Here is a 26,574-nt window from a genome sequence, read left to right as displayed (position 1 = left end):
GAATGCGCCCATGCAAAACATGCACTTCCGAACCGGTAGGGAACGTGTTCTGTCTGGCCGGATCAATAATTAGAAAGCAAACCCACACACGCTGGAAATATTCGATCGAAGCAAAAAGATTATTATTACACACAGTCCAGCAAGAAATAAGTACATTTTAAGGCATTTCAAGCTGACAGCGTTTCCGTTTACAGAGCATAGATAACACTCCGGGATGCAGGCCAGCTAAAGTCATAAATCTTCACTAATTAGGTGTCTATGGGATTTTTCACTTCACTTGCTGTTCTGACCTTAACCATCTACTGTAAAAGCAGGTACTAGAATCCAGGAAATCAGGAAAAGTCTCTCGAGGCACCAACTTCGTGATGAACTTTGCTTGTCACATCTCTTCTCCCATCAGCCTGTCCTATATATATTGACAGGGTGTGGTTAAATGTCCCATAGATCTAATCAAAGTCTAGAACCTCTGCTAGAGACATATTCATGCCTGGCTGTCATTCTTCTGACCCTCGCATCTAAGAGAGGGTCCTCAAAGTCCCCATCATCCTCTGACTCAGACAATATGGGGGTTCTACAGTCTCTGGTGGTTCCCCAGTCTCCAATTCCCCTTCACTCTCACTCTTAGACTCAGGTGGCAAGAACACTGGCCTGAGATACCAGTATTTCTCCATCTCCTGGTCCTCAAAATGAGCGAGACATGGACCAATCACAACAGAAGGTAAGTAGATTTTACCGCTGCTCATGATTCGTGCTTGAGGGTGTGTGTGTGTAGCTACTGGGGATTGTAATTTTGGGAAATTGATTCCCCTCGGCCGTCCCATTTTATGTATGGCTTATTTGGGTTGTATGACCTTTAAAGTGTTGGTTAGGACCTTTAAAGCCCTTCATGGCATCGGACCAGAATACCTCCGAGACCGCCTTCTGCTGCACCAATCCCAGCGACCGATTAGGTCCCACAGAGTGGGCCTTCTCCGGGTCCCGTCAACTAAACAATGTTGGTTGGCGGTCCCCAGGGGAAGAGCCTTCTCTGTGGTGGCCCCGACTCTCTGGAACCAGCTCCCCCCAGAGATTGGAACTGCCCCTACCCTCCTTGCCTTTCGTAAACTCCTTAAAACCCACCTTTGTCGTCAGGCATGGGGGAACTGAGACATCTCCCCCGGGCCTATTCAATTCAATTTATGTATGGTATGCTTGTATGTATGTTTGCTTAAATAATGGTTTTTTTAAAATATTTTAAATTGTAAATTATTAGATTTGTCATGAACTGTTTTATTGTGTTGTGAGCCGCCCCGAGTCTATGGAAAGGGGCGGCATACAAATCTAATAAATAGTAATAATAATAATAATAATAATAATAATAATAATAATAATTGTTTTTAAAGTAAGGGTTTTAACTGTTCTGTTTTTAATCATTGGATTTGTATTGTGTATTGTTGTGAGCCACTCCGAATCTTTGGAGAGGGGCGGCATACAAATCTAATAAATAATAACAATAATAATTTGAGAGGCTGAAGGCACCAGGTGTTGCTACCTGTGTGACCTATTTAGCGAAACAGGAGAAGTAGCCCCGGTAGCAAGACGTAACATGGAGACCTGCCAAAACCAGCTTCGGAGCACAAGAGCAGCTGCTAATTGCAGACAATCTCGTATTAAATTTGTTCTTCCTCCTGTTAATCTTCCCTATTAAGCTCTCCTCAATTGATCCCATCAGCAAGATGCTGCATCAGGCATCAGAAGGGAAGGCCAAGTTGGCTCTGGATTCATGCTGTAGGTCTCCAAGAGTTAACAAGATCACAGTTGGGTCAGAAGTTCTCCAAATTGTCCATTTTTGCAGCTTGCATTGGTCTAAGGACAGATGTTGATCTACCAGGGTACACATTTCCAAATCAGGGCTCCGTCCCAGCCACAAAGTCCTCAAAAGCCAAGAAAACATCTTCTTGTGATTGTTGACCGCTGAGACTGGGGGCAACATGTGCAGTTTTTATGACCTGGCCTATGTCAAGATTATTTAAGATTTGGAGAAATTCATTTGGATTAAAGGAGGACGTTCCCGGCAGTTAAAACAATTAATCATATCCATTTTAAAGATGAGTAAAAGTATAATCTGAAATGTAACAATGTCCTGTTTTAGTATTAAGATAAGGCAGCTGAGTTAAACCCTGACTTAGTCATGTTTGGAGTAGATTTGTATTTATTTATTTTTCAAGTATATATTAGTAGTATACAGAGAAATAACACTGTTTATATACTGGTATGAATAAGAGAGAATTTTGAGAGTGATATTGGGACTAATAAGAGAGAAACTATTTAAATAATGTTGTGGTTCAGCCTGAGGCAGATCAAAGACCAGCTGCGTCTCTGCTGGCTCCATGCTCGGATGAGGATGACAGCGAAGAGGAGGGGGCTGGGCAGTCGGACGGGGGAGAGTATAGTCAGGAATGTGACAAGGAAGAACAGCATGGGAGTCCCGGGGAGGGGCTCTCCCCAGCCAGTAGCTTGGAGTCTTTGGAGTCATTAGGTGATGAAGCACAAGCTGTCATTAACATGCGACAGAGACGTCTAGATCAAAGGAAGGATCAATTGAAGAAATATTATCAGCATTGAATAAGGAACACCAGGGCTTGGGTGTGGTCCTCATTAGCAGGGAAGGGTTTATAAGGCAGGCAAGCTCTTGAAGCCATGTGGAGTGTTATCAGTTTGGAGTTGCTGTAACCTGCATTGTTTTCTCGGCGTCTCTGTTCCTGGCTCGTGGCCCAGCAGTCTTGAAGAACCGTGGGAGGTTTACGTCTGTTATCTACAGCCTCGTCTTGGCAGCAAGAATCCTATATTGATGCATGGACAATTGCCTTCGTGCATATATTTGGAGTTCCAGTGTTTTCCTGCTTTGTAAGGACATTTTCTGTTAGCTTCGTTTCTCTTGAACATTATAAAACTGTATTTGAATTTTACCGGTGTGTCTGGCTTATCTTTTTGGGTTGGTCATAGCTTCCGGAGTGACCCAGACAGAACAAATAATAGTTTAAAAAATAGTTTAATAAGAGAGATCTATAATTGGGAGGAGTTAGTGTGACTACATGGAAGAAAACTTTCTGGCATTAATATACTGCCATAATGTACATTTCTCCAATTCTTTGCTATTTCTATGGGTCACACACACATGCGCAGAAATACACAACAAACGGTATATATCATCTACATATATCTCCGAGTTTTCGGAGAGGGGCGGCATACAAATCCAAATAATAAAATAAATAAAATAAAATTGTTTGCTGTTTTCTAGGAGGCAAATTGCTGGGAGGCAGAGGCAAAAAAAATTTCCTTGTTTTCCTCCCCCAAAACTAAGGTATGTCTTATATTCTAAAAATTACGATACTTTACTGGGTATAATGGGAAAAAAACCACAAGAAGGAAATACAATACTTCATTAAACATATTATAATTGGCGGCGAGGATAATCTATAAACAGTATTGGAAAAATGATGGTATACCAAAAGATGAAGAAATAATAAGCAAAATTTTGGCATATGCAGAAATGGAGAAATTGACAAAAGAAATGAGAGGAAAGGAAGAGATGGAATATTAATTAACTATACAAATGTTAGAGGATAGAATGAAGAAGTAAAAGGACGTATATTAGAGGCAAGTTAAAAGTGAGGAAACAAGAGCTCTAACAACTTTAGCTATTACAATAAATATGTAATGGAATGCATTATAGAAAGTATAAGAAACAAGAGATATAAATATGTTAAGAACCAGGGATGCAAAATGTAAAATGTACTATGTAAATATTTAAGAGGGAGAGTTTAAAATGTTGATACGCAGTGAGGGAGACTTTTTGTAAAAGGGGAATGTGATCCCCTCCTGTTCTGTTTTATATTTGTTTTATATGTGTCTTTGTTGGCGGCCTTACGGCTCTTAAATTAAAAAAAAATAAAACAAAAACCAATTAATCGGTGGAACAATTTGCCTCTAAGGGTGGAAGCTAATCAAGGAGAGATCAATCAATTCCCAGACAATGAGGACAATTAATCAGCAGAACGGCTTCCCACCAATTCTGGAGGCTTTTAAGAAGAGATTGAGCCGGAGAGGGGCGGCATACAAGTCTAATAAATTATTATTATTATTATTATTATTATTATTATTATTATTATTATTATTAGTCTGAAATGGTATAGAGCAGGGGCGTCAAGCTGAATTTATTTTTAATTTTTTTTAAAAAATAAATGTTTATTTTTTTTAAAAAGACTTATTTATTTACTCACTTACTTACTTACTTACTTACTTACTTACTTACTTACTTACTTACTTACTTACTTACTTACTTAGTTACTTACTAATTAGACTTGTATGCCGCCTTTCTCCGAGGACTCGGGACGGCTCACAGCATATAATATAACAATATAACACAGAGGCAAATCTAATTAAATTTTAAATTACAGTCTAAAAAAATCCAACATTAAACACAATCATACCAGTTCAATAATACAACATATATCTCGTTTTGTTGACCAGGGGTCTGAGAGCTAATTGCCCCAAGCCTGGCGACATAGGGGAGTCTTAAGACTCTTACGGAAGGCGAGGAGGGTGGGGGGGAGTTGATTCTGTGGGACATTATTGGTCGCTGGGATTTGTGTGGCAGAAGGTGGTCCCAGAGGTATTCTGGTCCGATGCCATGTAGGACTTTATAGGTCATTACTAGTAATGGGTGAACTGAACCCACACAATTTGGGTCCGTACCGAATTTTGCGGTGTTCGGTATGCCGAACACGAACACGAAATTTTTTCAAACTTCGGGGTCGTGTTCGGTGTTCGGAGCTTTGATGTCACCGGCAGGTTGCTAAGGACGCCAAGGTGATCACTTCCTGGATTCCATGGAATCCAGGAAGTGATCACCTTGGCGTCCTTAGCAACCTGCCAGTGACATCAAGGCTCCGCCCCCGGAATCTCTTCATGGGAAGGATTCCCCGTTCGGGTTCGAGTTCGGGTTCGGCCGAATTTTGCGTAAAGTTCGTCCGAACTTGCCGAACACGAACACCATTAGGTTTGCCCATCACTAGTCATGACCAACACTTTGAATTATGACCAGAAACTAATCGGCAGCCAGTGCAGGCCACAGAGTGCTGGAGAGACATGGGCAAATCTAGGTAACCCATGTGTTCTGTCTGGGTCACTCCAGAAGCCAATAGCAACCCAAAAAGAGAAGCCAGACACACTGGTAAAAGGCAAAGGCAGTTTTATAAAATTCAAGAAAAACACAGGTAACAGAAAATGTCTTTACAAACAGGAAAACGCTATATCTTCAGATATAGCCACGAAGGCAAAAGTCCATGCAGCAATACAGAATTCTTGCTACCAAGCCGAGGCTGTAGATAGCAGACCTACACCTCCCACGGGTCTTCCAAAGCTGCTGGGCCACAAGCCAGGAACAGAGACGCCGAGAAACAAGACAGGATAACGCAACTCCAAACTGATAACACTCCACATGGCTTCAAGGGCTTGCCTGCCTTTTAAACCCTGCTAAGGAGGACCACACCCAAGCCCAGCTGTTCCTAATTCAGTGCTGGTAATACTTCTTTAATTGCTCCTTTCTTTGATCTGACCATCTCTGTCGCATGTCAATGACGGCTTGAGCTTCATCACCTAATGACTCCAAACTACTGGTTAGGGAGAGCCCCCCCCCCCCCCGGGGCTCTCATGCTGTTCTCCTTCATCCCATTCCTGACTTTCCTCTCCCCCGTCCGACTGGTCAGCCCCCTCCTCTTCGCTGTCATCCTCCTCCGGGCATGGAGCCAGCAGAGACACAGCCGGTCCCTGAGCAGCCTCAGGCTGAACCACAACACCATGATAGCTCTCTTGGCCACATACTGCCCTCTCCATCTCCCCAGAGGCAGCAGCAGGGGTGGGCCACTGCCCGGATGGAGGGTGGGAACTCAGTGGGGTAGCGGAAATGAAGCTCCACCCCAGAGCACCCAATTTGCACTGAAAGAGGTTGAAAGAAAATGCAGGGTGCCCTGCATAAGCCACGCCCACAGCGTGGTAGTCAAAACTTTGGTAGCCCTTCACTGGGCGCCAGTAGTAGCCCCCCCATGAAAGGATCTGAGCGGGAGAAACGGGAAAGAAATTCTCAACCTCTCTGAGAAAAACAGGAGCCCAATTCCCAGGGAAAGAGCCCCCTGGAGAAATCCAGCAGCCGAAGTTGGCACGGCGTTATCTCAAATGCCAAGTGAGCCACGGAGGCCATTTGTGGCCGCGATTTCCCCCTCGGCGGTGAGTCACGCTGTGTTTCTATTTATAAGGAGTAGCGACTGAGTTAATACACATCTATCCGCCACATCGCACACCTCGGTGTAATAAATTAGTCACGTCTTCCATTGTCACTTTCAGGGCGACACTTAGGGGCCCGATCGGATCCCTTTTCATAAAGGGGAAAAATTACCCAGATTGGCACTCTGCCACAAGGGGGTGGGCACAGGCTCCCGGTGGGTGAGGCATCTGCCGGGCCCCCTGTTTAGAACCAACCAAATGGGATGGCGAATCAGTCTCTGCCATGCTCTGCTTTTTTTGGAATGGGGGAGAAATTGGAAGGGAGGGAGAGGGGGAAGGATGGGAGAGAGGGGAATGGGGAGTGGGAAGGAAGAGAGGGAGGAAAGAGGGAAGGAAGGAAGGAGGAAGGGAGGGAAAGAAGGAAAGAGGAAGGGAGAGAAAGGAGGAAGGAGCAAGGGAGAGAAAAAAGGAAGGGAAAAGGGAGGAAAAGAAGGAAGGAAGAAGGGAGGGAAAGAAGGAAGGAAGAAAGGAAGGAGGAAGGGAGAGCAGGAAGGAAGAAGGAACGGAGGGAAGGAAGGAGGAAGGAGCAAGGGAGAGAAAAAAGGAAGGGAAAAGGGAGGAAAAGAAGGAAGGAAGAAGGGAGGGAAAGAAGGAAGGAAGAAAGGAAGGAGGAAGGGAGAGCAGGAAGGAAGAAGGAACGGAGGGACGGAAGGAGGAAGGGAGGGAAAGAAGGAAGGAGGAAGGGAGGGAAAGGAGGAAGGAGGAAGGGAGGGAAAGAAGGAAGGAGGAAGGGAGAGAAAGTAGGAAGAAGGAAGGGGAGGGAAAGAAGGAAGGAGGAAGGGAGGGAGGGCAGGAGGATGGGAGGGAAGGAAGGAGAAAAAGGTGGGAATGGAGGGAGGGAAATAGGGAGCAGGAAGGGAGGGAGGAAAGACAGAAGGGAGGAAGGAGGAAAGGAAGGGAAGAAAGGAAAGAAAGAGAAATAGAAAGAAGGAAGAAGGGAAGAAGAAAGGAAGGAGAGAGGGAGGGAAGGAAAGGAGGAAGGAAGGAAGGAAATACAGAGAAATAGGAGGGAAGAAGGGAAGGGAAGAAGAAAGGAAGGAGATAGGGAAGGAGGAAAGGAAGGGAGGGAGGGAGGAAGGAAGGAGAAATAGAGGGAGGGAAGGGAGGGAGGGAGGGGGGAGGGCACCAGAACCCAAACGCCGAAACCCTTTTTGCCAAATTGGGAGCTGGATGTCTCTTTTTTAATTAATCTGACTCGACTTCAGAGGGAAGAGTCAATTAAGATCCTGTATTTAACACATCTGAGGAAGACGGGGAATATAAATCATACGGTTGGAGAGAAGTGGAGGTTTGCTTTGGGCTCCACGCCACGGTCACTGCAGTCGCTATGGCAACCGCTGGGAGAGAGGCCTGTCACAAAAGCAGAAGCAGAAACTGAATCAATGCCGGGAGTGGGAAAGCTGCTGGGGGGGACGGGGGGGGGGCAGAACTGGAACACTTCCCACCGCCTCCAGCAGAGGGCGCCATGCCCCCCAGAAGATCAAGGGGAAAGAGGAGAGGCAGAACTGGAACACTTCCCGCTGCCTCCAGCAGAGGGCGCCATGCCCCCCAGAAGATCCAAGGGAAAGCTTGCTTTCCCTTTGATCTTCTGGGGGGCATGGCACCCTCTGCTGGAGGCGGCGGGAAGTGTTCCAGTTCTGCCCCTTCTCTCTGTTTGCTCCCCCCATTCATGTTGACCCTCCGCTCTGCTGTCAGGGCTCCTTTAAGGTCACTGCCTTTTTCTGGGAGCCCCCAGGCTTTAAGCCCCCCCCCCCAGGAGGGTGCAGGCAGCTTGGCAGAGGGATGCCAGGCCTACTCTAGATCCAGGGTCTTGTTGTGTGCCGTTCCCATGGGAGCATAGTTCAAGCTCGCTGCTTCCATCTAGAAGGCCAAGGTGCCGGGGCGAGGAGATGGGGTGGGTGGGCAGAGAGGCCTTGGGGGTCTCCCCGGGCTTCTAAGTCAGAGAGGAGGAGGAGGAGGAGGAGGAGAGGATGGGGAGCAATCGGGGGTGGGATGGTGGTGGTGGGAACCATCTCCCTGTCTGAAATCTGTCTGCGTTCTGCAGCTGAGCACTCGGAACACAGATGGGCGCTGAAATCAGATAGCCTGCTTATGTTCTTATTGGCATTCTTGATCGACCTATTTTTAGGAAGGGAGGGAGAGAGAGGGAATGAGGAAGGGAGGGAGGGAAGGAGAGAGTTAAGGGGGAGGCAGGCAGGAAGGAAGGAAGACAGGAAGGAAGGGAGGGAGGGAGGGAGGGAGAGATGAAGGGAAGAAGGAAGGAAGGAGGGAGCAAGGAAGAAAGGGACAGAAGGGAGGAAGGAAGGAAGGGAGAAAGGAAAGAAGGAAGGAAGGAAAGAAGGGAAAGAGTAAGGGAGAAAGGGAGAGAAGGGAAGGAAGCAAGGAAGGAAGGGAGAGAGGAAAGAAGGGAGGGAGAGAGGAAGGAAAGAAGGAAGATATGAAGAAAGGAAGAGAAGGGAACGAGGAAGGAACTGAGGAGGAAAGCAGGGAGGGAGGGAGGAAGAGAGAGGGAGAGGAAGAGAGAGTGGGAGGGAGGAATGAAGGAAGAAAGGAAGGAAGGAAGGCAGGGAGTTAAGGGAAGGGAGCAAGGAAAGAAAAGATAGAGAGGAAGGAAGGGAGAGAGGGAATGAGGAAGCAATGAAGGAAGGGTGGGAGGGGGTGAGGGAAGGACAGTTCTTCCTCTTCCTCCTCCTTCTGTATTCTCTTAATGACCCACATCTTTGACAGGTTGGCTGATGGGGAACCGTCAGGCCAAAGAGCTGACAAATACTTTTTGAAATGTGGGGCATAAATTGCAACTCATATTTTTTTCTTCTTTTTCAGGTGCGTCTGCGGTTAGCAGCTTGTCACAATTTCTTCCCGGGTTTCCTGAAAGAAGACATTTGTCAAAGGGGAGAGAGAGGTTCCCTTCAAAGAAAAATACACATCACACAGGAAAAGGGCGGCTAGGGCTGTCATAAAACGGGAGGTGTCCACTGTTGATCTCATGACTGGATAATTGTGAGCACCAAAAGAGAACAATTCTGGAATTCCTGCTCAAACACGACACCAAAAAGGGAGAAGGATATTGAAGAAGCAAGGATCGATTAATTTATTTTAATTTAATGTATTTCTATGCTGCCCGGCCCTCAGATATGGCTCCATGTGACACCTGTGGCATACATGCCATAGGTTTGCCATCATTGGCCTAGCAATATATATTAAGAACCTGAGAAGAGCCCTGCTGAACTGGGCCAAAGCCCACCGAGTCCAGCATTCTGTGTCCCACAGTGGCCCACCAACTCTCCATGGGGATCTTGAGCAGAAAGAGAAGGCAAGACCCTCCCTTTCCCTTGACCCCCAACAAATGGGACCCAAGGGAAACCTACCTGCCTCAATCAACATAGAGGCGGCATTTGGACATCCGTTTCAATAAGGGAGAGGAGGAAGGAAGGAAGGAAGGAAGGAAGGAAGGAAGGAACATAAGAAGAGCCCTGCTGAATCAGGCCAAAGCACATCGAGTCCAGCATTCTGTGTCCCACAGTGGCCCACCCATTGTCCATGGGGATCTTGAGCAGATAGAGAAGGCAAAACCCTCCTTTCCCTTGACCCCCAACAAATGGTACCCAAGGGCATACTACCTGCCTCAACCAACATAGAGGCAGCACATGGACATCCGTTTCAATAAGGGAGAGAAGGAAGGAAGGAAGGAGAAGGAAAGAAAAAGGAAGGAAAGAACATAAGAACATAAGAAGGGCCATGCTGAATCAGGCCAAAGCCCATCGAGTCCAGCATTCTGTGTCCCACAGTGGCCCATCCATTGTCCATGGGGATCTTGAGCAGAAAGAGAAGGCAAAACCCTCCTTTCCCTTGACCCCCAACAAATGGGACCCAAGGGAACCCTACCTGCCTCAACCAACATAGAGGCGGCACATGGACATCCATTTCAATAAGGGAGAAAAGGAAGGAAGGAAGGAGGGAAGGAGGGAAGGAAGGAAGGAAGGAACATAAGAACCTAAGAAGAGCCCTGCTGAATCTGGCCAAAGCCCTTCGAGCCCAGCATTCTGTGTCCCACAGTGGCCCACCAATTGTCCATGGAGATCTTGAGCAGAAAGAGAAGGCAAAACTCTCCCAAAACCCTCCCCACCAATGGTATAGTTTGGGTGTGGACTGGATGTTTATTCACCACGTTATGGACTGGGAAGATGACTTAGGTGGAGGCAATGGGGTGGTTTTTTGGGGCGAAAGGCCTGTGCTTTGTTCTCCTAACAGGTGCTTAGAATAATAACACCCTGGTTAGGTGTGCCTCTCGGTCAATAATTTATCTCCAGCCGGGCTGCCATAAAGTGATGAGGATGTGATAGAAGTTGTTTAGAAGTTATTAAGCGATGGAGACAAAGCTCTAGCCTAATAAGTACAGAGGCTTTCGAAAATAGAAATTGATGGGGGGAGAAGGGGGAGACAAGGAACAGGCAAGGGCAGGGAATGGATCCTGGTGGCAAAGAGGATAAATTAATCACCAGAGGAACACAAGATTAATATTAATGAGCTTTCCGTTCTGAAGCTGAATGTCAGGGTTGAAAGTGACCCCGTGCTGGAGGAGAATTGAAGGAGAAGGAGGGATAAGAGATTCGATTGCAGACAAAAGCCGTTTGTAATGCAGGAAAGGCCGGGCTAGGGATGAAAAGCGATGGGGATACTATAGCCCTTCCTCTAAGGCAGAGGTCTTCAAACCTGGCAAGTTTAAGACTTGTGGACTTCAACTCCCAGAGTTCTCCAGCCACCTACTGACCTGCCCCACTGGTTCACATCATGACATTTTGCATAAGTGCATTCCCTCGTGCAACTTAGCTTGTGCACTAAGTCCATATTATTATTATTATTTGTTGTGGTTAGCTCTGGCCCTGCTCCTGCCCCAAGGACTGTGGATGTGGGGGAGACATCCACATGCTGCAGGTCTGTTTTGCCCCCGGTGGAATCTGCTGATGAAGGCTCCTCTGACCAAGAAGACATGAGTGACAGGGAGGAGGAGAGTGGGGCAGACAGCTCAGAAGGAGATCAATTATCTAGCTCCTCCTTGGATTCGGAACAAGAGTTAATGATACAGCCATGCATGCGGAGAGCGATGCATAGGCAGCAACAACTGAGAGATTATTATCAAAGAAAATGAGGCCACCTGTGGTTGGGTGGGGCTGTGGTCATTAGTGAGGCTGCTATAAATAGCAGCCTGTGGGTTTGGCCATTGTGGAGGATTATCTGATCGTTGTGTTTCGTGCCTGCCTTGCTGACTTTGACCTTTTGTGTGCTGATTTTTCCCCGCTTTGAAACTAAACCAGGGCAAAGTGTGTTTCACTTTGTGAAAGAAGAAGGACTGTGAATTGCCTCACAGCTGCAAGCTAAGTATCACAGAACTGATAAGGGACTTGTACAAATTACGTTTGTTTGGAGACGAGTGCTCTTTGCTATACCAAAAGAGGGCTTGGTTTAAGGGAATTTTCATTATAAAGAACATTGTTTTGAATTTTCAAACGTGTGTGTATCTGAAATTTGTACCTGTGAATTTTTGGTAGGATTCTACCATAGAGCCCGACAGAACAATTATTATTATTTTATTATTTATTAGATTTGTATGCCGCCCGTCTCCGGAGACTCAGAGCAGCTCACAACAACAGAACACAGTACAAATCCAATAATTAAAAACAATTTAAAACCCTTAATATAAAAACAGTCATACATCCCAGACAAACCATGCATAAATAAAACAGAGCAGCCCAGGGGAATCAATTTCCCCACGCCTGACGGCAGAGGTGGGTTTTAAGGAGTTTGCGAAAGGCAAGGAGGGTGGAGGCAGTCCTGATTCCAGAGGGTCGGGGCCGCCACAGAGAAGGCTCTTCCCCTGGGTCCCGCCAGACGACATTGGGACCTAATCGCTTCTCCTGATCTGGAAAACTTCGTTTTATTTTCCCCACACTGCCGTTGTTTCTCCTCCGAGCCTTTAGGCGGAAGGCAGGCGGTGATTGTCTTCGCTTCTGTTGACGTGAAGTGCTGAGAATAAGAAGCGAATATCGCTGCCTCCAGACAATGCAGGTTTTGCAGCAGCAAAAATTCCCTTTATTTTCACGCCATTAAAAAAAAAAAAAAAATCCAAGAGGAATGTTAACAAAGCCAAGTTAAAAAAAAAAAACCCGAAACCAAAACACCCAGTAGACAGATGCTTTCCACAGCACTGTCTATTGCTGAAGGGAAAGGGAAAACTAACAATAGCTTTTCAGTTTAACACCTGTTCCATTTCTCTAGGGTACTAAGAGGCAGCTGGAAAACCAGCCAGCTAGCCCTTCCCTTTAGAGGGCCCAAAGAAGCCCAGAGGCTCGGAGGAGTTGGAAAAAACAGCTACGGCATCCTAGAAGGAAACCTAGCTTTGGAGATGTCTCATCTATCATCTATCTGCTCAGTCACTCAAAGCATGGTTGTCCCAAAGATGTTTTTTTCAAGGGGCAGTCTTCTGTTCAGCGGTCTTTCAACAGAATAACTCCAGAGAGACCTGTTTTTTAATGCCACGTTTGGAAAAAAATGGCTTTTTTTATGGACCTCTTCCTAGAATAACTTATTTATGTGCAGGTTTTTCTATGGATAGACACAAGAGGACTCAGTTCAGCCCATGGTTTTTGACAAACCTCATAGATCCAGCCGCCAATTATCTATCTATCTATCTATCTATCTATCTATCTATCTATCTATCTATCTATCTATCTATCTATCTATCTATCATTTATCTATCTATCTATCTATCTATCATCTATCTATCTATCTATCATCTATCTATCTATCAATCATCTATCTATCTATCATCAAGCTTATCATCTATCTATCTATCTATCTATCATCTATCTATCTATCATCTATCTATCTATCATCAAGCTTATATCTATCTATCTATCTATCTATCATTTATCTATCTATCTATCTATCTATCATCTATCTATCTATCTATATATCATCTATCTATCTATCATCAAGCTTATCATCTATCTATCTATCATTTATCTATCTATCTATCTATCTATCTATCTATCTATCTATCTATCTATCATCTATCTATCTATCTATCTATATATCATCTATCTATCTATCTATCATCAAGCTTATCATCTATCTATCTATCTATCTATCATCTATCTATCTATCATCTATCTATCATCTATCTATCTATCATCTATCATCTATCTATCTATCTATCTATCTATCTATCTATCTATCTATCTATCTATCATCTATCTATCATCTATCTATCTATCTATCTATCTATCTATCTATCTATCTATCTATCTATTCTACCTACCTACCTACCTACCTTCCTACTCTCTGGGTGTTGGCTAGGGGAGGATATTTGACTTGCTGTTCTGATCCACAAGAATTTAATCTGCAGAGATGTATTTATGTTTCAGAACCACGGAGAGCTCAACTTGGGGGGGGATAGAGAATGTCTCTGGGGCAGATTTAACAGAATAACAGAATTGGAAGGGACCTTGGCGGTCTTCTAGTCCAACTCCCTTCTCAAGCAGCAGCTCACCATCATAAATCAGTTCCTGACTCATGAGAACAGCACATCTGTTTAAAACCAGGACAGGTAATACGTGTTATGGGTTCCCCAGTTTCTGCAGAGGTGAGCCAGCTGTGCCGATCCTGTTTTTACCGCTCAGGATGGCTACTACGTGGAGAACCTTGGTGTTATCACCTGTAACCTTGGAGAATTACATTAAACTCTGGATTTCCACCTCTTGGAAGAGCTGTGGATCACCTACTTTACAAGATTTATGGCTCTGTTAATGGATAGGCCAGTTTGCCCCTTGCTCTAAACCCTCTCTCAAGTTTGCATTTGCACTCGGAGGGAAATGAACAAGTTGTCAGCAACACTGGGAGGTAATTTACGAGCCAGGGTTGATCCTTACAGGAGCCACAGCCCCAAAGTGGCAGAGCTGAGAATAAACATTGCCGCTCGTTCCCACATCATTACTGATATGTTTCACTCAGTTTCCTTCCAAGGAGACACCAAATGTCCTTCAATATCTTTCGGGTGGACATTTGTGTCCCAAGTGTTGGTAATGATCTTTAAAGCCCTACATGGCATGGAGCCAGAATACATCCGGAACTGCCTTCTACCGCACGAATCCCAGCGGCTGATAAGGTCCCACAGAGTTGGCCTTCTCCGGGTCCTGTCGACCAAACAATGTCGTTTGGTGGGCCCCAGGGGAAGAGCCTTCTCTGTGGTGGCCCCAGCCCTCTGGAATCAACTCCCCCCAGAGATTAGAATGGCCCCCACCCTCCCTGTCTTTCGCAAATTACTCAAGACCCACCTTTATCACCAGGCATGGGGGAGTTAAGATATTCCTTCCCCCTAGGCCATTACAAGTTATGTATGGTATGTTTGTGTGTATGTTTGGTTTTTATAATAAGGGTTTTTAGTTGTTTTATTAATTGGATTGTACATGTTGTTTTTATAATTGTTGTTAGCCGCCCCGACTCTGCGGAGTGGGGCGGCATACAAATCCAATTAAAATAATAATAATAATAATAATAATAATAATAATAATAATAATAATAATAATAATAATAATAATTTCCTCAGGGCCCATAAGAAGCCACGAGGGGAAAAATAAATGTTTCCCCTCCCACTCAAATCCACCATCCCTTTGCAAGAAATATCCCCAGCTAGCCCTCCACACACTACCACAATTTCTGTTGCTAAATGAGACAATTCTTATGTGAGGTTTAACCTAAGCCAGTGTTTCTCAAATAGTGGGGTAGGGCCCCACAGGTAGACGTGATGTCAGAGGGGGCGCATGACCCTGGGGATGTGCTTTTTTTGACATGGGCAGTGGGGGTTTTTTTGCACCAAACAATAGCCCACCACACAGAGTAGGAGATATGAAGTGCATATAACAAACCCTTAAGAGACACCATGGAAAGATGTTTAACAGGGATGAAAAGAAAGGAGGAGAGAGACGGAGATGATGAGACAAAGGTAAGTCTCCTGAAAGCTAAACATTTGAAAACCATCGGAATTGACAAAATCTCCATCTGTCAATTGCAAAAGGCCGCTTTACTGGGATCGGCAAACATAATTCACCGCTACATCACGCAGTCCTAGGTGCTTGGGAAGCGCCCGACTGGTGATGAAATACGAAATCCGGCATAGTGATCTTGTTTGCTGTGTTGTATTGACAATAATAATAATAATAATAATAATAATAATAATAATAATAATAATAATAAATCAACCACTGATCTTAACTGGGCCTTAAAAGCCGAACACCTATAGAAGAGCGAGAGAACGACTCCAAGGGAAATATGAATTTGGCAAATAGATCAGGAGCTGATCAAATTTAGCAGTGATTTTAGAGAAGGCACCTGGAACTCTCTAAATCCTTGCCAGAGGGGAGGTTTACAACATGCTAGTTGCACAACTCTGCCTTGAATGAATAATTTGTGGGTTTAAGGGGACTATATGGAACAGCAGCAATCGGATGCGGTGGGAGTTCAGCTGGTTGCTTTAATTATTCTTAAAGGGGTTCAAAAGTGATTTTTAAATATCTTTTAATGTAGAGCAGGTGGAGGGAGGATAGCAGCCAATGTGTGTAATATGGAGCATCTGCAGAGGGAGACATAATATATCCAGATGTTGGCTGCAATTGCATGGTCCTTGCAAGTCAAAAATAGGGCTGAGCTTCATTTTTGCCGTGTTTTCATTAACATGCCCGTAGTCAGCAAAGGGATCCCAGAACATGTCTTAGTTTTCATCTGTGAGATTTCTGGAAAGCCTCCGCTACATTTGGCAATCATGACTAACCACGGTTGGTCAACCCTCAGATTAGTCTTCTTCCCCTTGGAAACTTGCAAAGCCCAAAAACAGCAGCTACAAAGAGATCAGAAGCTCAAATTGCGAAGACGCAAGCCAGCTTCGTGAGCCAAATTGCTGGATAGGTTGTCTCCAGCACACCAAAGTTCAAGTTAACCATGGTTTCTGGCAGAAGAGCCTAATTTAAGTTGGCTTGAGGATCAACGCCAGCTTTGGAAGTTTCATTGAAGACTACGTCTCAAAAACAAGGCAGAGCTAATGCCAATTTTCTGGGAAGATTTTAGGATTTGTAAGAGGTGGAGAGGGAGTCTTAAACACCGGGGTCAAAAGGCATTAAGCCAGGATGTCAAACGTTGGCAACTTTAAGACATGTAGACTTCAACTCAGTATGGCTGACTGAGGAATTCTGAGTTGAATTCTTTCGGCGCCAACTCAGGAAGTTCAAACTGCCCAAGGAGCTGCTGATCCAGTTCTACAGAGGAATCACTGAGTCTGTCATCTACATCTCCATAACTGTGTGATTTGGTTCTGCAACCCAACAAGACCCACGCAGACTTCAGAGGAGAATCAGAACTGCGGAAAAAACAATTGTGCCAACCTGCCTTCCATTGAGGACCTGTAGACTGCACGAGTCAAAAAGAGGGCGGTGGAAATATTTACTGGCCCTCGCATCCTGAACATAAACTGTTTCAATTCCTACCCTCAAAACGTCGCTACACCAAGACAACTAGACACAAGAACATTTTTCCCCCGAACGCCATCATTCTGCTAAACAAATAATTCCCTCAACACTGTCAAACTATTTACTAAGTTTGCACTACTATTACTACTAGTTTTTTAAAATCATTATTCCCATCACTCATCTCCTCTCACCTGTGACTGTATGACTGTAACTTGTTGCTTATATCCTTAAGATTTTTATTAATATTGATTGTTTCTTCATTGTTTATTTGACCCTATGACAATCATTAAGTGTTGTACCTCATGATTCTAAACATTTTATTTTATGTACACAGAGCATTTGTACCAAAGACAAATTCCTTGTGTGTCCAATCACACTTGGCCAATAAAGAATTCTATTCTATCCTATTGAAATTGTGGTCCACAAGTTTTAAAGTTGCCAAGGTTGGACATCTTTGCATTACACTATCTCTGGGGGAGAGGACACATTTATCTACCCTGTGAAGATGACAGTTGATATCCTAGCAAGTTAGTTAGTTAGTTAGTTAGTTAGTTAGTTAGTTAGTTAGTTAGTTAGTTAGTTAGTTTGTTTGTTGATTGATTGATTGATTGATTGATTGGATTTGTATGCCGCCCCTCTCCGGAGGCTCGGGGCGGCTAACAACAGTAATAAAACAATGTACAATAACAATCCAATAAATACTAAAAATGATTAAAAAACCCATTAATATAAAAAACCAAACATACATACAGACATACCACACATGAAATTGTAAAGGCCCAGGGGGAAAGAGCATCTCAATTCCCCCATGCCTGGCGACAGAGGTGGGTTTTAAGGAGCTTACGAAAGGCAAGGAGGGTCGGGGCAACTCTAATCTCTGGGGGGAGTTGTCGGGACTCAGAGAAGACCCACTCTGTGGGACCTAACTGGTCGCTGGGATTCGTGCAGCAGAAGGCGGTCCCGGAGATAATCTGGTCCGGTGCCATGAAGGGCTTTATAGGTCATAACCAACACTTTGAATTGTGACGGGAAACTGATCGGCAACCAATGCAGACTGCGGAGTGTTGGTGTAACATGGGCATATTTGGGAAAGCCCATGATTGCTCTCGCAGCTGCATTCTGCACGATCTGAAGTTTCTGAACATTCTTCAAAGGTAGCCCCATGTAGAGAGCATTACAGTAGTCGAGCCTCGAGGTGATGAGGGCATGAGTGACTGTGAGCAGTGACTCCCGGTCCAAATAGGGTCGCAACTGGTGCACCAGGCAAACCTGGGCAAATGCCCCCCTCGCCACAGCTGTAAGATGTTTCTCTAATGTGAGCTGTGGATCGAGGAGGACGCCCAAGTTGCGAACCCTCTCTGAGGGGGTCAATAATTCCCCCACCAGGGTAATGGACGGACAGATGGAATTGTCCTTGGGAGGCAAGACCCCCAGCCACTCCGTCAAGTTGAAGGTACACTAGCCTATTTTCTTAAAGCCTGGACATGAATTCTCAGCAAGGATTTCTGTGTAACCAGGCAACCAACCAACCAAACATCTCTCCTGTCTACCTGCTTTCAACCTGTAGCTGCAGGAAACCCTGGAAGAATTTAATTGCTGAATCACGGCGAAGCTAAACTTGGCTTGCTTCGCTCCCTCCTGTCACCAAAGCGGCTTTTGGTGGCAAACAGAAGAAGCGAGAGAGCTGATGTTCATTTCAGCTGGGATTGAAATGATACGATGCAGAGAAGGTTCCGCCACCTGGTGAACTTGAAGATGTGGGGACTTCAACTCCCAGAATTTCCCCGCCAGCCATGGAGTTGAAGTCTACACATCTTTAAGTTCACCAGCTGGAGAAAAATTGCTCTTGATCAGTGTTTCCCAACCTTGGCAACTTGAAGATATTTGGACTTCAGCTCCCAGAATTCCCCAGCCAGCAAATGCTGGCTGGGGAATTCTGGGAGTTGAAGTCCAAATATCTTCAAGTTGCCAAGGTTGGGAAACACTGATCTAGATGGTTACCACACTCAAGATAGCAGCACATTAATCCCTCATTTTTCGTGGGGGATGTGTTCCAAGACCACACATGGAAAACAAATTTCCATGAAGTAGAGGAAATATAGTTTTTTATGTATTTAATGAGTATTTGGACTTTTGAAACCCACCCTTTGCATTAAACAGTCATTCTATAATGTTTCTCAGCTGGATACTACATGGGATATCCTACCAGTTTCTTTAATAGAGTACAGGAGTAGTGTAGAAGAATTTTATGCATTTTTAATGGATTTAAAATTTTCAATGGATTTAATGGATTTAAGCCCCCTTTGAAATCCCATGAAGTAGCGAATCCGCAAAAGACGAACCGTGAAGTAGCGAGGGATTACTGTATTCCTAGACACAAGAACAGTCTTTTCCCCAAATGCCATCACTCTGCTAAACAAATAATTCCCTCAACACGGTCAAATGATTTCCTAAGTATACTATACTATATTACCTCAAGGACCGCCTTCTGCTGCACGAATCCCAGTGACCAGTTAGGTCCCACAGAGTCGGTCTTCTCTGGGTCCCGTCAACAGCTCACATTAGAGAAACACCTTTCAGCTGTGGCGAGGGGGGCATTTGCAAATATGCCCATGTTACACCAAGACTCTGCAGTCTGCATTGGTTGCCAATCAGTTTTCGGTCACAATTCAAAGTGTTGGTTATGACCTATAAAGCCCTTCATGGCACCGGACCAGATTATCTCCGGGACCGCCTTCTGCTGCACGAATCCCAGCGACCGGTTAAGTCCCACAGAGTGGATCTTCTCCGGGTCCCGTCAACTAAACAATGCCGCTTGGCGGGACCCAGGGGAAGAGCCTTCTCTGTGGCGGCCCCGGCTCTCTGGAACCAACTCCCCCCAGAGATTAGAATTGCCCCCACCCTCCTTGCCTTTCGTAAGCTGTTTAAAACCCACCTCTGCTGCCAGGCATGGGGGAATTGAGATACCCTTTCCCCCTAGGCCTTTACAATTTTATGCATGATTGGTTTTTATAATAATGGGTTTTTAATTGTTTTTAGTATTGGATTATTGTTATATGCTGTTTTATTACTGTTGTTAGCCGCCCGAGTCTGCGGAGAGGGGCGGTATACAAATCCAATAAATAATAATAATAATAATTACAACTAGTTTTTTCTCATCATTCCTATCATCCACCTCCTCCCACTTATGACTGTATGACTGTAACTTGTTGCTTGTATCCTTAAGATTTTTATTAGTAGTTTCCTCATTGCTTATTTGAACCCTGTGACAATCATTAAGTGATGTCCCTTATGATTCTTGACAAATGTATCTGAGAGCATGTGCACCAAAGACAAATTTCTTGTGTGCCTAATCACACTTGGCCAAGAAAGAATTCTATTCTATTCTATTAAAGAAAGGATGCCAAACGAGGCAAAAAAATGAAAGGAGAATGATTAAATTGAATGGTTGAATTGATCTGCAGGAAGTTGGCCATGGGAGTTGGCCATGGTTGAGCTGGCCATGTTGAATTGACCATGGCAAGTTGGCTACCACAAGCAAAGCTTCTCTGTCCTTGTTGGGGCTGTAGAGGTGTTTTGGAAGTAGGGCAGGTAAGACTTGTGAGCCATAACTGATGAATTTCACATTAAACCCCAAGCAGGTTCTTCAAGAGATATGATGCAGTTTGAAACTTTAGTTTGGAGGCTACAAAATTGAGACGAGGTCAGAAGTTGAGCTGGTAGCAGGGTCATCAGCAAGGCCCATCAACCCATTAGCAGTACAGTGGAACCTCTATCTAAGAACGCCTCTACTTACGAACTTTTCTAGATAAGAACTGTGTATTCACGATTTTTTTTGCCTCTTCTTAAGAACAATTTTCCACTTACAAATCCGAGTCTCCGAAACTGTAACCAGAAAAGGCAGGAAAAAGCCTCCATGAGGCCTCTCTAGGAATCTCCTGGGAGGAAACAGTGCTGGAAAAGGCAGGAAGAAGCCTCCATGGGGCCTCTCTAGGAATCTCCTGGGAGGAAACAGTGCTGGAAAAGGCAGGAAGAAGCCTCCATGGGGCCTCTCTAGGAATCTCCTAGGAGAAAACAGTGCTGGAAAAGGCAGGAAGAAGTCTCCATGGGGCCTCTCTAGGAATCTCCTAGGAGAAAACAGTGCTGGAAAAGGCAGGAAGAAGTCTCCATGGGGCCTCTCTAGGAATCTCCTAGGAGAAAACAGGGACTCCACCCTCCCTGTGGTTTTCCCAATCGCATGCATTATTTGCTTTTACATTCATTCCTATGGGAAAAATCGCTTCTTCTTACAAACCTTTCTACTTAAGAACCTGGTCACGGAACGAATTAAGTTTGTAAGTAGAGGTACCACTGTATTTAGACTGGATCTCTTTGCTTTGCTCCTTCCTGGCTAACGTACACTTTCCATCTCCAGAGAACAAGCTAAGGGAAAGGTCCTATCTAGGACAACGGACATGTTAATCCCAGATGGAAAGGTAGGAGACTCTCAAGAGGAAGATAATCCAGCTAAATTGGTTAGGCTGCCCAATTAACTTGGAAGCTTCCCTTGCCAAGATTTAAAAGCCAATGTTTTTCTGATGAGGAATTTTGCAAAACATAGAAACATAGAAGTCTGACGGCAGAAAAAGACCTCATGGTCCATTCTAGTCTGCCCTTATACTATTTCCTGTATTTTATCTTAGGATGGATATATGTTTATCCCAGGCATGTTTAAATTCAGTTACTGTGGATTTATCTACCACGTCTGCTGGAAGTTTGTTCCAAGGATCTACTACTCTTTCAGTGAAATAATATTTTCCAACGTTGCTTTTGATCTTTCCCCCAACTAGCTTCAGATTGTGTCCCCTTGTTCTTGGGTTCACTTTCCTATTAAAAAAACTTCCCTCCTGGACCTTATTTATTTAAATGTTTCGATCCTGTCCCCCCTTTTCCTTCTGTCCTCCAGACTATACAGATGGAGTTCATGAAGTCTTTCCTGATACGTTTTATGCTTAAGACCTTCCACCATTCTTGTAGCCCGTCTTTGGACCCGTTCAATTTTGTCAATATCTTTTTGTAGGTGAGGTCTCCAGAACTGAACACAGTATTCCAAATGTGGTCTCACCAGCATTCTATATAGCGGGATCACAATCTCCCTCTTCCTGCTTGTTATACCTCTAGCTATGCAGCCAAAAAGTTTATAGTCCAAGCATGGTGGGTATAGCTACTTCCGAGTACCACTTTACAAACGTTGAAGGCCCATGTTTGCCCATCATCTCACTCCCATCCATTCACAAGATATTTCCAACTGAACCAACAGTTACGTTCTTTGTCTGGTTTATTTTTAAGCTAAACCATCTAATAGCGTCCACAATAGTCAACGAACCCAAGAATCATCTCCAGAACTTCACACTGGGCAAAGAAACATTTTCACCACTTGAAGAACACAAGGCCATTACCCAGAATCACCCAAAAATGCATCAAGAAAAACATTTCGGCAACTTCAGCATGATCACAACCTTAAGGCCTGGCACTTACATGCTCCCAAACAACCAAGATCCTTAAAATAAAACAAATCAGAGTTAACAGCAAGATGGAACTCGACACAATCATGGGCCCCATTTTTTCCTGGCACATTTAGAAACATAGAAACATAGAAGATTGACGGCAGAAAAAGACCTCATGGTCCATCTAGTCTGCCCTTATACTATTTTTTGTATTTTATCTTAGGATGGATATACTTTTATCCCAGGCATGTTTAAATTCAGTTACTGTGGATTTACCAACCACGTCTGCTGGAAGTTTGTTCCAAGGATCTACTACTCTTTCAGTGAAATAATATTTTCTCATGTTGCTTTTGATCTTTCCCCCAACTAACTTCAGATTGTGTCCCCTTGTTCTTGTGTTCACTTTCCTATTAAAAAACACTTCCCTCCTGGACCTTATTTAACCCTGACGGCAGAAAAAGACCTCATGGTCCATCTAGTCTGCCCTTAAACTAATCCACGTCCTGCGACTTCTCTGTCCCTCTGTCCCTCTAATCCTCTAATCCTCTTTACCCACTAAACCAGTGATGGCGAACCTTTTTTCCGATGGGTGCCGAAAGTGTTCACACGTGCGCTATTGCTCATGTGTGAGTTCCCACACCCATAATTCAATGCCTGCGGAGGGTGAAAACGGACTCCCGCTCCTCCTGGAGGCCAGAAATGGCCCGTTTCCCAAGTTTAGGTAGACCCATTAGGTCCATTTCCAAACTTCTCGTGAGCCCTGTAGGCCGTTTTTCACTCTCCCCAGACTCTGGAGGCTTCCCTGGAATCTAGAGAGGGCAAAAATGCCCTCCGCCATTCCTCTGGAGGCCCTCTGTAAGCTGAAAATGCCCTCCCATAGCCTCCGTGGGAGCCGAAAATCAACTGGCCGGCATGCACATGCATGTTGGAGCTGAGCTAGGGCAATGGCTTGTGTGAACATAAGAACCTAAGAAGAGCCATGCTGAATCAAGCCAAAGCCCATCAAGTCCAGCATTCTGGGTCCCACAGTGCCCCACCAATTGCCCATGGGGATCTTGAGCAGAAGAGAAGGCAAGACCCTCCCTTTCCCTTGACCCCCAACAAATGGTATTCAAGGGAACCCTGCCTGTCTCAACCAACATAGAGGCAGCACATGGTCATCCATTTCAATAAGGGAGAGAAGGAAGGAAGGAAGGAAGGAAGGAAGGAAGGAAGGAAGGAAGGAAGGAAGATAAGAACAGCCCTGCTGAATCAGGCCAAAGCCCATTGAGTTCAGCATTCTGTGTCCCATAGTGGCCCACCAATTGTCCATGGGGATCTTGAGCAGAAAGAGAAGGCAAGACAATTCTACCCCTGACTGTCAACAAATGGTACCCAAGGGAGTCCTGCCTGCCTCAACCAACATAGAGGCGGCACTTGGACATCCGTTTCAATAACCACCTATGATACACTTGGTATCCATGAATCTGTCTAATCCTGCCTAGAAGCTATCAAGACTGACAGCTGTCACGATCTCTTCTGGAAGTGAATTCCATAAACCAAGGACCCTCTGGGTGAAGAAATATTTCCCTTGATTTGTCCTCACTTTCTTACCTATGAGCTTTAGGGAGGGCCCCCTTGTCCTAGTATTGTGTGATAGAGAAAATAATTTTCCTCTATCCACCTTTTCTATCCCATGCATGATTTTATACACTTCGATCAAGTCACCCCTTCAATGCCGTCTTTCAAGGCTGAAGAGACCAAGGCGTTGCAACCTGGTTTCATAAGGGAGGGGCTCCATTCCCTTGCCAGCAGATATGGCTCTGCGTGCCACCTGTGGCACCCATGCCATAGGTTCGCCATCACTGCACTAAACCATTTGACAGAAGCACCACCAGAGCTTTTTTCCAGGTCGTTTGGCCCCATCCTAAGATCGGACGCGCCTCAAGGACCCCACTTACGTCTCGGAGTTCCTTCGCCACCTCCTTGAGTTCTTGCAGAATGCCTTCTAGCTGCCCAATCACCATTTTCATGCGCCCTCGGATGCGCTCCTTCTCATTGATGTTGGGGCCGTCTGTTGTGTTGCTATTGGGCTTCCTATCCTGCGCGTCCCGGTTGTTCATTCTTCACAGGGTGCCGGGGAGCTGGGGCAGAGTCGTGTTGCACATTCTGCTGTTGCCCGACCAGATTGTGCCTCCACGGAGCCTCTCTTGGGTGGGGAGATCTCCACATCTTAACGCTGCCCCCCTGCCCAGAAAGTCCCAGCGGCGCACTCACTTCCTATCCTTCGTTCTCCCTAGGGTCACTGGAAGGGGCCAACAAAACCAAGGAGAATGGAATGGAGTGGAAGGGTTGATGAATCCAACGCACCGACATCTCCTCCAACGTTGGCCACCGGCCCACTAGGTAGCCAAGGTTTGGAATCACAAACCAGTTTTGGGAGAGAACGCCACAGACCACGAGCTTTTAAAAAAAAGGTTAAGGTGTGTTATTTGTGCTCCGCTCTCCAGAAAGAAGCCAATGGTTCTTGCCAATCAATATGCCACGTTGTCCTTCCCAACAGAGTGGGCATCACCTCCGGCTAGTTCACCGCTGCTCTTGGGGAGAATCCCTGGGAGATCTCGGCTCTGGAGTCCTTGCTCAGGGTCTTCCCTGTCTCTGCTGCCCAGAAGTCTTCTGCAAGGGTGGCTCGGTTCGACTGCCATCCGTACAGCTGGGGCAGAGGCTAAGAAGGTCCTGCAGCAATGCCCACCTGGCCAGGCTTTGGAGGTGTTGAGTTGAGTTCTTAGGAAGCGCCTTAAAAAATGAGGAACATGGGGCGATTCAGCCTTCAGAGGGGGCATTGGGGAGTTCCTGGAAGCACTGGAGAATTGCACACCATTTCCTGCAGTGTGAGAGAAAGAGAGAGCGGAGGGGGGAAGGGAGGGGAAATTTACCACGGTCAGAAATGGCTTTGGGGAGAACACAACACCACCACCAGCCTTCCAAGTCCCTGAACTTCAACTTGACTGGGTGTTCCCATGGTGACTTCTTTAGAGAAGGATGACCTCCTGTTCCCCACGAAAAAAGACACCCAATGGGTTCAGCCCTGTGTTTCAAGGCAGCCCCAAGTCAAAAGCAATTCCTGTGTGGTGAGGTCTCCTTTGGAGATGATCCACCTGGAGTGGGAAGCACATGCAACACTCAACCAACCCCCTCCAACCTGTCAATGTCCTGATTTCAACCTCCCCCATCCAAATGATACTTTTAGACCTCTCCCCCTTGGGGATCCTTGACCCAGCAGTGGTCCTGCGGATCCAACCGGTTTTATTTCATTTTATATTTTTTTGACGTCCAGGAAAAACATCACCTCCCTTTTCAGCCACTAAGACAACTTCAAAAGCGTCAACTCCCAACCCCCAACATTTCTCCTTTAGACTCTCCACAATTGACCTCTCCAAGTTCCTAAGAGGCCAGTAAGGGGTGTATATAAGTGCACTGATGTGCCTATCGTCCCCTGTCCAATTGTCTTCCCTTACCTTATCTATCTATCTATCTATCTATCTATCTATCTATCTATCTATCTATCTATCTATCTATCTATCTATCTATATATATATATATATATATATATATATATATACACACATACATATATCATATATATTCTCTCCTTATCTCTTATATCATATATATCCTCTTTTTCCTTCTATCTTTATATATATTACTTAATGCCTACTCACTTCCATATGTATTGTATATTGGACAAAGAATAAATAAATAAATAAAAACTTACAACCACAGCAGCCGGTCGGGAACACGCTTCATACTAAAGGGGTCTCTTGCTCTCCCTTCCAGCAGCCCCTGGGGATGCCCACCGGATTCTCAAATCCCATTCCGGTTCTCCAGGACCGACCGACGGAGCGTGGACCTTGGTGGTGGCGAGGCATCAGATACATCCAATAAAAAAATTAGGAGATTTTAAAAAAACCCCAAAGCGTACACAACAATCCTCACCCGCAGTTTCTCGAGGACCCCCCTCTGAATTATTGCTTTCCGATTTCCTTTTTCTATTAAGGTGGAGAGCTGTTAAAAATTTCAACCCTGCCTCTTGCAACCAGCCGGAAAGAGTAATCTATTCCATTGAGAAACTCTGGCTTTGCAGCTTGGCCATCCGCAGAGCGGAAGGGGGCAAATCCCCCTCAAATTTGACGCCCCCCCAGGCCTTGAGTCCACAGGTGACCCGTGGTTCCCAGCGTGGGATGGCGAGAGGGTATTTCGGAGCCCGG

The 26,574-nt window shown here is 45.3% G+C and overlaps 1 protein-coding gene across 1 annotated transcript in view; it reads right to left on the bottom strand.

Annotated features, from left to right (window-relative positions):
• The window catches only part of INSYN1 (inhibitory synaptic factor 1), a 67,926-nt gene extending 41,711 nt beyond the window's left edge, over window positions 1–26,215 (bottom strand). The window contains exons 1-2 of the mRNA XM_070761947.1: window positions 26,082–26,215; window positions 24,268–25,190 (exon numbers count right to left, since the gene is read on the bottom strand). Coding sequence (XP_070618048.1) covers window positions 24,268–24,429 — 162 coding nt within the window. The 5' untranslated portion in view covers window positions 24,430–25,190; window positions 26,082–26,215. The remainder of the gene's footprint in view (window positions 1–24,267; window positions 25,191–26,081) is intronic.
• Window positions 26,216–26,574: the final 359 nt, after the last annotated feature.

The sequence above is a fragment of the Erythrolamprus reginae genome, chromosome 10 (assembly GCF_031021105.1).
Source record: "Erythrolamprus reginae isolate rEryReg1 chromosome 10, rEryReg1.hap1, whole genome shotgun sequence".
NCBI classification, from domain to species: Eukaryota; Metazoa; Chordata; class Lepidosauria; order Squamata; family Dipsadidae; genus Erythrolamprus; species Erythrolamprus reginae.
Note: the sequence above shows the minus strand (reverse complement) of the source record. Positions and strands in the feature narration are given on the sequence as shown.